This window comes from Pinus tabuliformis, chromosome 7 (assembly GCF_031772625.1).
Source record: "Pinus tabuliformis cultivar Carrire ecotype Pingquan chromosome 7, CPIR1, whole genome shotgun sequence".
In the NCBI taxonomy this organism is placed as follows: domain Eukaryota; kingdom Viridiplantae; phylum Streptophyta; class Pinopsida; order Pinales; family Pinaceae; genus Pinus; species Pinus tabuliformis.
The window spans coordinates 1,646,335,568-1,646,348,231 of NC_142293.1; the positions used below are offsets into that span (position 1 = coordinate 1,646,335,568).

A 12,664-nucleotide genomic window follows, 5' to 3' on the forward strand; every position below is an offset into this window, starting at 1 on the left:
GGTACAGCAAGAAGCAGAGATCCGTGGCACTCAGTTCAGCGGAGGCCGAGTATATGACAGCAAGTTTGGCTGCATGCGAGGCTATATGGATGAGGAAGATCCTGGTTGGTTTGTTTGGTTCTCATTTGGATCCTACTGTGATTTACTGTGATAACCAGAGTTGCATTAAACTCTCGGCTAATCCTGTATTTCATGATAGATCTAAGCATATTGACATCAGGTACCATCATATCAGAGATTGTGTGCAGCGGAGGATCATGTTGCTTTCATACATTCCAACGAAGGATCAGGATGTTGATATTCTGACGAAGTCTCTCACCAGGAGCAAATTCGAGTACCACCGAGGCAGGATAGGGGTTGCTGATAATCCAAATCTTGTCGGGAGGGAGTGTTGAGATTACAACAAAATGATGGAGCTTAGTGAAAAGAGTCGCCTTCACTAAGTGGGCCCGCAGGCAAATTATGGCGCAAGTTCTATTTTTGATCACAGTGTGGATGATCACAATGTGGGTGACCATAGTGTGAGTGATCACAATGTGGGTGACCAAAGTGTGGGTGACCACAGTGTGGGTGATCAAAGTCTATTTTTAGACTGGCTGTCAAAAAATAGAAAAGTCAAATATTATTGTCTCATAATAATATTTGGACTATAAACTTTATCTTATTCTCTTGGAGCACTTCAGTTTGAGCTACAGATGTGGCCCATGCAGCTGTCAGAAGGAAGTACGCTTTTCTTATGAGTTATTTGAGTTGTTGCATGCATGACTTCAGTTAGAACTCAATCAGTTGAGTTTGGTGGAGTTGATTGTGGAGTTGATGGAGTTGTGTTCAGTTTGACTTGGTTAAACTAGTTGTAGTTAGTCTAACTGCAAATAGACTAATGATGAGTTGTTAAACTAATTATTAACTCATAATACAACTATAGAATACATCAGTTAACTCAGTTGCATGTCAGTGCATGTCCAGTTCAGCAGGGACAGATGTTAGAGAATCAGATTGCTATCAGTTGTGACTATAGTTGTACATCAGAACTTGCACAATCAAGGGATTGAGTATGCCAATGAGTTTTCTCATGTATTTGCCCAGTTTGTAGCTTCTTCTCACGTATTACACATTGTGAGTGATTCTTTGGAGGTGAAATACGAGTTTGGTAGACCATTCTCATTCATTCTTGAGCAGGTATTGAGCAGTGGAGGCAGGCAAGCAGTGGAATAGATTTGGAGATCAGATCTTAGCTGTATTGTGTGTAACAGGTGGAGCTGGTACTGGATTGCTTGTGATAAGCATTGTACTTTGTAATGTTACATGGTCTCAATCATTAATATACAGATAGTGTGGGGTTTTTAGCAAGATGCTTTCCCCGGGTTACATACTGTGTTAAGTGTGAATGCTCTTGATGTTTTATTGTTATTGATGCTGCTATATTGATGATCAACGTAGAGGAGCTTATGTATTGTGTATGTATTCCGCAATAGTACATGATCAGGATAATCTCTGTTGAATATGTGTTAAAATAATCCAAATTTCTACATTTGTTTTCATTATTCACTGATTTTTAACCCCCTTATTTATTTCCTTAACATCATCCGTGACCCTAACTACTACTTTATTACTAAATTAAGAATATTAAAAACATATATCACAAAATTAAGAATATTAAAAATTTATATCAATTTTTTTTTGGGAACTCGATAGAAGCAAACCTCACCACCATTCATAACAGTAGGATAATACTGGGGGGAGACCTGAATCTAATTAGGCATGTGGAAGAAAAATATGGTGGGAACTACCATGCAGATCCATCAAGAGACAAGTTAGAAACCATCATTCAGCTCTTCAACTTGATAGACACTCCTCTGTCGAATGGCAAATATACATGGACCAACAAGAGAACAGGATCGCACAATATAAAAGAGAGGTTGGACAGGATCCTAATACAGGAAGGTGTAGCAGGCAATTTTCAAGCAATAAGGAGCTACATTGTTCATGGCACAGCCTCGGATCATAAGGCCGTGGTCCTCACCTTGGACAAAGGAACAAATTTAGGCCCTCTTCCCTTTAAATACAATAAAGCTTGGGATTCCTATGAGGACTTTCGCACCCTTGTCCGAAATCAATGGGCAAATGAAGTAATAGGCTCGCCACATTTCGTTTGGGAAACTAAGATAAAACATCTCAGGACAGTCATAAAACAATGGGCGAAAGAGAAAGCAATCTCTGAAAGGAAAAAGAAAACAGACCTGTTAACAGAGATGGAGAGCTGGCACAAAGAAAAAGAGCAGATGCAATACACACCAGAAGATCTAGAGAAGGAAAAAAACTTGTACAAAGAGCTGTACAGGCAAAACCGCGTGGAAGAAGAGGAGCAAAGAATGAAATCCCGCTGCTTATGGCTGAAAGCTGGGGATAAAAATACCTCTTTCTTCCACAACAATGTCAAAATCAGAAGAGCCAACAATCAGATAGATAAAATAGAAGTGGAAGGGAGGGAATTGAGGGATCAAGAAGACATAAAAAACGCAGCACTCCACCACTTCAAGGCTCTCCTTTCGGCAGAACCCCAACAACATGACAGCGCGGCATTCCTAAGTGTAATAGAGAACAAAATAACAGAGGAACACAACAACAAGTTGGAGCAAGATCCCACAGCAGAAGAAATCAAAGAAGCTGTCTTCAACATGCAGCAAGACAAGGCCCCGGGGCCGGATGGTTTTACAGTAGCATTCTACAGGCAGCACTGGGAAACTATAAAGAAAGATTTTGTGAGAATGGTTAAAAATGCATTTAGAAAACACAAGTTGGGAGACAACACCAAGTCTTCGTTTATAGCCTTGATTCCCAAGGAAGCAAATCCCAAATCCTTTGATAGGTTCCGGCCCATTTCGCTCTGTAATGTTTCATACAAGATCATAACAAAAATCATAGCCAACAGGCTGAAGAATTATCTTCCTCTTCTAATTTCAGAGAACCAGGGCGGCTTTGTCCCAAAGAGGCAGATCATTGATAATGTTATTCTAATCCAGGAAGCTATCCATAGCAGTCACAATAGAGGAGAACGTGGAATGATCATCAAACTGGACATGGCCAACGCATTTGACAGAGTGGACCACTCCTTCTTAAGTGCAGTCCTAAAAAAATTCGGCTTTTCCCCCAACTTTGTTAGCATCATCACCGGGTGTATCTCCAACACCTGGACTGCCCCGCTGATCAATGGTCGCCCCAGCAATTTCTTTAGAAGCTCCAGGGGGCTAAGGCAAGGCTGCCCTCTCTCCCCCTTTCTTTACATTATCATGGCGGAGACTCTGAGTGTTCATCTAGAAAATCTTCGAACCAAAAAAGAAATCACAGGTATCCGCATTGAAAGAGGAATAAAGGAGATAAATCATTCGCTATTTGCGGATGACACTTTACTAATTGGGGGAGCCTCCAGTCTGATGGCTAGGAGGTTCAAAAGAGTGCTGGATTCATTTCTTCAAGCTTCCGGAGGCAAACTGAACAATAGAAAATGTAAACTGTACACTTGGAACGTGCCCTACCAGACACAGCAGAGAATAGCTCAAATTTTGGACATTACTCTTCAAAAAAATTGGAGCTCCTTTCCCTACTTGGGCCTGCCCCTGGCCAAGAATCACATCAAAGCAGAGGTTTGGACAAACCACATTGAAAAAATGAAAGGCCTTCTCTTGAGCTGGGGCGCCTCTTGGCTAAATCTAGCAGGCAGAACCATCCTCATAAAGTCTGTCCTTTCAGGTCTCCCAATTTACCAATATGCGGTCATCATGGCCCCTGCAAGTATTCATAAGCATATGGAACTTATAATGAGAAGTTTCCTCTGGCAGGGAGGCAAACAGGACACAAAGAAATTCAGCCTTGTCAATTGGGAACAAGTCACCCTTCCATATGAAAAAGGAGGTCTCTCCATAAAAATCCCAAGCCTCTCCAATCAGGCGCTAGGGCTCAAACTGATCTGGAGGATCCTCACAGGAAATGGCTCGTGGTGGGTGGAGACAATAAAAAGGAAATACCTCAGAGGTCCAAACTCCAACATCCTCAATGATCCAATAGCAGACAGGCCATGCACTCCGATGTGGCGCCTTATCAAGAAAGTCTTGGCACACTTTAGAGAAAACGTCTCCAAACTCCCAGGCAATGGAAAGAACTCCAAAATATGGTCGGACAGAATAATGAACTCTAATCCTAGAAACCTCCTCCAAGAGCTCAGGCCTCTGCAAAACTGGATGGAGGAAAGAAAGATAATCACCCTGTACGATATATCTCTGTGGAACCAAAATAAATGGTACGCCTGGAAAGACTTGCAACTCCCTCTGGACCTCAAAGAGCTCTGGCTCACTCTGAAGCTGTCACTCTCAGGATCAGCACCAATCAACAAGGAGAAAGAAGACAGACACATCTGGGACACTAGTGGAGGGCCCTTCTCAGTTAAAGAAGGATATAAATCTTTACAAAACTCAAACCCTGCACCAAAATGGAACCTTCATACTGCTGCCTGGAAGACAGAATGCCTCCCAAAAGTAAAACACTTCAATTGGACCCTTTTAAAAGGGAGAATCCTCACAGCTGAGAATCTGCGAAAGAGAGGAATTCAAGGCCCTTCGATCTGCTGTTTCTGCCGATCAGAGGAAGAGTCTATCCAACACTCCTTCCTTCTCTGCCCCTTTGCTAAAAGTTGCTGGAACCAGTTAACAAGGCCTTTGGATACTCGGGCAATCCCAGACCAGATGCACATTCTACAGAAGAACTGGAAGAAGGATTTCCCTTACTCTAGAAAAGGCAAGAACAATCTTATTAGAGTGTGGAAGTGCATCCCTCCTACCCTATGCTGGAATCTATGGCTAGCTAGGAATAATCACGTCTTCAACAGCAAAACGCCTAAACTAGCCAATGTCATAGCAAAAACAATTGCTAACATCTCTGAAGCTGTCAGCGCTAACTTCATAACCCCTCCAGACCAGACGAGCTGGACTCAAGAGGAAAAGGATTGGTACAGTAAATTTAACATCAACCACTCTCAGAGTCCTCCCCTCCAGAACAAAGCACATCAGAAGCCTTCCAAATGGAAAATCAGGGGAACTAAAGAAGAGGTAAGCCAATGGATTCTCAATCAAAATCGCCCCCTTCTTTTCTTCGATGGCGCCTCAAAGAACAATCCCGGAGAAGCAGGGGCAGGAGGCATAATTAAAGACCATAAGGGGATTTCCATATGCAGTTATGAATGGGGACTTGGAAAGGCCTCGAACAACATAGCTGAAGCATACAGTTTATTCCTAGGTACAGAGATCCTCTCCAGATTGGGACTAAGGGACGCCATCATTATTGGGGACTCGGCCATCATTATCTCAGCTATGAACACAGGCAAAGACTTCAACAAAGCAGGTCTCAGCAACATAAGGCAGAGAATTATCGACAACATCAAAATTCTGGGTGAAGTAACCTTAAGGCACGTCCTAAGAGAAAATAATGCCGAGGCGGATTACTTAGCCAGCAAGGCAGTTAACAGGCAGCAAGGGCAGGTGCGCGAGAATGAGAGAATATATGAAAGGGAGATACCATAAGAAACCAGATAGCCAGACAGCTTACAAAAATAGCGCCCTCGGAACTTGTCATATCAGCAATCACTACATCGGTCGCTCATCTTCCGTCTCTCCTTTCTCCCTCTCTCCGCCGTCTTTCTCCCCTCCCATCGATCCCAGAACATGGCATTCTCATTCCCCCAGTGTTCTCACCTCTGACTCTTCAGGAAGTCATCATTTCAGCTCTTCTGGAGATCGCACGTCGAATCTGAAGCAAGATTTGTTCCCTCTTCTCAGACTCCGCTTCGCCCGAGATCGATATCATATTGATCCTTCTCTCCTCCTGCCTTATCCTCTCGATAGTCCAAACTGGTACTATTCCTCTCTGATCAGGTCCTCTTTCCCGCTCCATGACATATCAGCCATCTTTTCACATGAGTCTCAGAATCACTCTGCAGATATTCTCTGCATTGACCCTCTGTTTCAACGCACCGACACTCATTTCGCGTGCAGCAAGATTCTTCCTGAAGATCTCAATCTCTCCTTGAACAGACCAACTCAGCCTTGGCCCAAGCAAGGAGGGGCTCTTCATCAACCTACATATAGTAGCTCAGAGCAAAGCGATCATGCACACTCCACTGTCACTGGGCTCCTACAGTGCGAAATCCTCAGGCGTCGACATTCTCCTGAAGCGGATCGATCTCATCGGAAACGTGCACAGCGCTCCCGGGTCAAGGTAACCTCCGTTTTAACAACTTCTGTGTTTAATTCCGCTAACAGTTGGATAAACAGTGGCAGCAAAGCTCCTCAGGTCTCTCTGGTTCTCTCCGGCCATCCCGGTGCAGCTCCGCCTTTCCCTCTTCTGACTTATCCCCTCCCTCTCACAGCTCTCCCCTCTGGTTTCCTTCCCCCATTTGATCTCGGCTCGCCTCCTCATTCACAATTTCCTCAGCTTCAAGCAGCCCGAATGGCAGACCAACAGGGTCAATCTTCTGCTCCAGACAAGGCCAGCAATCCCCTTGACAAGATCTTCAACAATAAGGATTGCACCATGTGCAAAACCCACACCATCATGATCAATCGCCTGACTAAGCAACTCACTGAGCTGAAGGAAGATTATCAGTCAGACAAGAATTCGAAGCGCAAAAAGTTGGAGAAAAGAAAGGCGGAGATAGAAACGCTGAAGGAAAGATGCAGCCACCTGGAGGAGGCCATCGAACACATCCGCTCCCTAACTCAGAGCTACCAAGCAGAGGCTTCAACCAAAGCCAGTTTCAGGAAAGACCCGCTTCCTGATGATTCCGCCACTCAAAATCTTCCATAAAGATTATGCATTGTAAATTTTGCTGGATAGGTGGCTCCTTCGTTAGACAATATAGTCGTCTTCATTTTGCTTTCTGTTTAACCAAGAGAAGCAACGAGGAATCCGGGTCTGCGAACCCGCTTTTGATCCTCAGCTCTCAGACTTATTTCCCTTATGTACTAGAACTCTGTTTTGTTGGATTTTATAATACATAAGTACCCGATTCTGTAAAAAAAAAAAATTACATCTAAAAAATTGGGTTTTTAAATTATATTAAAATATTAAAACTGATTTTTAAATAAAAATAATATTTTAGTAACTTGTTTGACTATTCTCCAATGACTAGTTTTCAACGGCTAACCCTCGGCAATGATGCATCCTTACTATTTACTCCTGAAGATTGTACGATTTATTTCACCTTGTCCTCAGGATGAACCACATTGGTTGGCTCGAAACGTCGAACAAATCCTAATGATGTGATTATTTCAAAAGACATTTATCTACATATGGATCACAAAAGTCTCAGATCTAATATAGTATTCTATTTAAATAAAAATGAAAAATGACAAAACAACACTTAACCTAAATTTGATTCTTAATCTACATAATTTTCAATTTAAATATTAAAAATAAATTAGTTAGAAGACAAAAAAAAAAAAATAAGATACATATTCAAATAAAAAATCAAAATGACAAAGAAATACCAATTAATAAGTTATTCTAAATTTGATTCTTAATATGTATAATTTTCAATTTAAATATTAAAAATAAACTAGTTAAAAGACAAAAAAATAATAATAAGATATATAAATTGTCAATAAAATATTATGTTGTTATTAATATCACTACTAAATGTGCATTATGAATAATTTCATATATATATATATAATTACACTATGATTTATATAATTTAAATTACACCTTATTGATTTTATTAATTAATGTATTAATAATAATAATAATTATAGTCTAAAGACAAATAACATAGTTCTGTTTGCCCGCAGGGGTTTGGTCTCGTGGCCAGCGGACGGTCTACTAAGTCGTTCGTGCCTTTGTGCAGGTCACAAGTTCAAGTCTCGTCTTACCCAAGGGCCATGCTTGCGGGCTGTGAGGTTCCTCCTAGCGGTTATAGTGGCAGCTGGTGGAATTCGACCCCGTGTAACGCAAGTACAATACCACCGCCATTGCCTATTCCGCTAGTCAACAAAAAAAAAATAATAATAATAATATTGATTTATTTTTTTACAAAATCGGTTGCTGTATTAATATCTGAAAAAAGGAAGGGAGCTTGGACTCCTGAGATACATTAAATGCCGAGGTAAACCAGGATCAGAGGAGTTACAAAACGAAATTTTCTCCTTAATCCTGCTTGTTCTGGCTTTGAGAAAATCTAGACAGAAGTAGACTCTTACAAATTGAAACAACAAAAACTCACATTTGCAAAACATATCTAATCTATGTTAATGTGACTAATATGCGCACTGTGGATTCCTCCGGATTTCCATCCCCATCGATGTGCTTGGCGCTTGAAGAGCTTGGAGCAACAGTGTTGCGCTTGTCCATCATAAATTTCAGAATCCCTATGGACTCTTCCGCATGGCTGCACCTGTTAGACAGATGGTTGAACTGCTCATGTAGAGAAGAGACCCTATGCAGGAACAGATCGATTTCTGCTCGGTACTTGTCGTTGATGATACGGTTCTGATTGTCGATTTTTGCATCTAAAATCCTCTGTTGATTGTCTAATATCTTCTGTTGAGCTCTAATTTCCTCCAACTCTGCTTGAAGCTCCGCATAGTGAAGGCAATCCTCACTGCGAGCCATCAATGAGACTGGAGAGGGGAGGATGGGATTACAGAAAGAGACGATGAAGATTTACCGATGGGTTCGGACAGAGGGGGAGGCAAAAACTACGACCAGGTTAATAGGGATCCATCGCTGAACAGAGGCAAGATGACGCAAAAATCTCGGGGAAGACTGCCGAGAGCAATCGAACAGAGAAGCTGATAAGAGGAAGGACGCTGAATAGTGGAGGAAGAAGGGGTAATTTATAGAAGGGCGAGGAGGATGAGGACTAGACACGGGGATAGAATTAGAAACCGGAATAAGACGTGGGAAGACCAGGAGGCTGTCCTGAGAGGTCAGACGGGCGAGGTTGATTAGATAGAAAATGGCGAAATTATTGATTGTGATCAGAGTTATAAGGGGATCGAATCTGCGCCAAATCCCTATGCAGATAATGATCTTGTTGTATGTCTTGAAAATCTGGATCCACTTCCTTCTGTCAGAGCTATTCGATTTGATGCAGGGTAAACTAATTCGGATCATGGCAAAGGCTGTTGAGTCTCCTCGGCATTGCAAAGTAAACTGCCCATTGTCCTGTCACAAGCCTTGTTGGCGTGCCTGTCAGCTTGCTTATTGAGAGTACGGAGGATGTGATGAAACTGCAGATTAACCATTGTCTGGTACAAGAATTGACAACATTGAATGACCTGCTATAGGAGAACAATAGGTGAATCTTTCTTTTGAGCCATTAGGCTAATAACAACCGATGAATCTCCAAAGATTTTTGTTGTTCTTATACCTAGTCTGTTGAGCTAAATTAGTCCTTGATAAAGGGCCAATGCTTCTGCCCTATTATTAGAGATATTCCCTAGACCCCATTCATAGTAGAGGATGCAGTCCCCATTAGCATTGAAGATCAATCCCCCTGCTCCAGAAATTCCTGGGTTTGACTTAGATGCTCTGTCAAAGAAAAGGTAGTAACTGTTGCATTTTTGTAACCAATTTGCAAACTCCTCCTCTTTTAACCTGATTTTCCAAGTGTGAATTTCCTGACTACGCTGATCTTTCACTATATTTCTTTTCTAAGTGCTGCTATTTTTATCCAGAATATAGCTGATGAAACTTCTTTCTTCAACACTGTACATTGTTACATCGATGTTGCTTTGGGTTTTGACAGAAATAGTTTCAAGAGTGAGATTCTTAGCCTTATTGCAAATAATTCTTGTAGCCGAGTTTTTGTCCTTAAAGATTTTCCGATTTCTTGCTAGCTAGATACTCCATAACATGGTGTAGGGGAGTGTATTCTAAACTCTCTTCACTAAATTTCTCCTCTTATTGTTCCAAGGACAGTTCTTTTTCCAAAAATGAATCACTTCCCCTATGGAGTGCTGGGAATTCCAAGGTAAATTATCAATGGGGGATAAATTTTTCCAGCAATCAATAGCAAATGGACAGTCGAAAAAGAGGTGTTGCATACTTTATTTAGCACCGTAGCAGTTGGGGCAACAAGATGGACCGTTGATACCCCTCTTTTGCAAATTCTCTGTTGTTAGGATTTTCCCTTTTAAAAGGGTCCATATAAAAAATTTAATTTTTGGAAGTGCCTCTGACTTCCAAACCATTCTCCAGTGGTTCCATATTGACATAGGGAAAGTACTGTAGCAGATGTGCTGGTGGGCTGCTTGGACAGTGTATTTTGATCCAGTTGGGTCCCATCGAAAGCCGTCCATCTCATTCTTTTTTACGGGAGCTTTGCTGTGGAGGAGAGATTGCAAAGTGGATAGACTAGATTTAAGATCACTGGGGACAATAGGAAAGGACCACCCAAGCCAGAGATGAGATAGTGGATCCCAGCAAGAAATTTGATCCAGATAATGGATACCAATGTTGTTAAAAAAAGTGAGAATAGGAATGGTTTCTTCGTGCCTGTTTATTGGCTATTGTCTTAGAATTTTATCAGCCCCAATATTAATACTAGCTCCTCCCCGGGGAACTTTGGATATATTCTGAGTCATGAACGAAATAGCTTTTTTACATAAGTGCTAGATTTTTGAAGAGTCTCTATTGGGGATATCAGAATCTAGCAACTGCTGTCTGGGGAAGTTCAAGTATTTGGATTCCAGAACCCTTTTCCACCAGGTAGAAGGACCAGTTATGAGCCTCCAAGCTATCTTTCCTCCAAAGGCTAGGTTTAGAAATTTTGGGGATCTAATATTGAGACCTCCTCTGTCCTGGGATTAGATGACTTGATTCCAATTGACTAAGTTGAATTTATTTTTGTCGCTTTTTCCTCCTTGCCATAGGAAATGGCGGAGGATAACTTCCATTTTGTGATGAAAGGAAGCTGGGGGTTGGTATAGAGAAAAACGATAAAGGGGAAGAGAAGAAATACCTGATTTAAGAAGGATGAGGTGGCCTGCTAGGTTGAGCCACATTGAACCCCATTGCTGCACTTTCCGCTTCACCTTGTCAATGATGATGTCCCAAGTTCCTGCCTTTAGAGGTCCTAGGCTCACTGGCATGCCCAGGTAAGAGAAATGAGTCCACTCCAAGTTGCAAGGGACTCCAAAGATATTTGCAATATTGTGGATGACCTGATTTGATGCATGCCATCCATATATACAGCTTTTTAACTGATTGACCAAACCGCCAGAGTACCCCATAAATTGATCAAGAAGAGTCTTGAACCTCCTTGCTATATTGATGGAGGCTCCTCCAATTAGCAAGGTATCATCGGCAAACTGTGAGTGGTTGATATTCTTGGCTCCATTCCCAAATTTGATTCCAGTGATGAGACCCACTCTTCTGTTGTAATCCAGAGCTTGACTGAAGGATTCCGCCATAAGGATAAAGAGATAGGGAGAAAGGGGGCAACCCTGTCTAAGACCCCGGGAGGATTGAAAGGCTTCACCAGGTCTGCCATTAATCAGAGGGGAAATCCAGGGCCCAGAGATGCAAGCAGTGATAAGACTAATGAAGGGCGACTCAAAACCCATATTTTTTAGAACAACTATAAGGAAGGATTGCCTAACTCTATCAAAGGCATTGGCCAGGTCAAGTTTGAGGATAAACCCTTTGTCATTCCTAGAGAGGCTTGAGTGAATGGCTTCTTGTACAAGAAGAATAGAATCAGTAATTTGCTTGTTAGCCAAGAACCCTCCTTGGTTTTCAGAAATCAGGGAGGGGAGGAGGGGTTTGAGGTGAGAGGCTAAGATTTTGGATAGAATTTTGTAGGAGAAATTGCAGAGGGAAATGGGTCTAAACCGAGAAAAAGAAGTGGGACGATTTTCTTTAGGGATGAGGGCGAGAAAAGTGGCATTGGTATATCCTCCTATTTTACCCTTTCGCTGGATCCATCTGATCATCTTAGTCAAGTCCTTTTTGATTAAACCCCAGAATTCCCTATAGAAACCAATGGGGAATCCATCAGGCCCAGGTGCCTTATCAGGATTCGGAGTCCAAATCGTTATTCTGATTTCCTCCTCATCAATTTCCTTATTCAGGCTGTCATTCATTTCCTTGGTGATTCCCTTGGGTAAGTATTGAAGAAAATCGGCATAATCCTCTTCTCCTTTTGTTTCAGTTAGAAGACCTCTGTAATGTTCAGTGGCAACCTTTCTAATGGCCTCTTGGGTGTTGTGTTGGTTGCCCTCATTATCCAAAATAGAGCTTACGTTGTTCTTGATTTTTCGAGCTGTGGCCTGTTTGTGAAAAAGGGCTGTATTTTTGTCGCCACCTTAGAGCCAGAGTTTCCTTGACTTTAAATGCCAATTTAATTCTTCTTCTTTGTTTATATGACTCAGCTGTGAATAGAGAATGCTTTCTTGTTCCATATTCTGCTGAGAGGGCCCATGATCTTCTATCGTTCTCTGGATACTCTCTAATTCATTCTTGATTTTCTTTTTGGTCTCTTCAAGTTCCTTATAGTTAGCTCTTGCCCATTCTTTGATAGCCTGTTTGGTTCTTCTTTGTTTAGTTTCCCAAATGAAGCCTGGTGAGCCTTCAACGTGCTGATTCCAAGTTCCCTGAACAATTTCTCTGACAG

General features: G+C 41.8%; 1 protein-coding gene across 1 annotated transcript in view; it reads left to right on the plus strand.

Annotated features, from left to right (window-relative positions):
* Positions 1-6,855, plus strand: part of LOC149254710 (uncharacterized) — a 30,517-nt gene extending 23,662 nt beyond the window's left edge. The window contains exons 2-3 of the mRNA XM_089454821.1: positions 1,760-5,531; positions 5,977-6,855. Of these exons, the coding sequence (XP_089310947.1) occupies positions 1,760-5,531; positions 5,977-6,855 (4,651 nt within the window). The remainder of the gene's footprint in view (positions 1-1,759; positions 5,532-5,976) is intronic.
* The last annotated feature ends 5,809 nt before the right edge of the window (positions 6,856-12,664 follow it).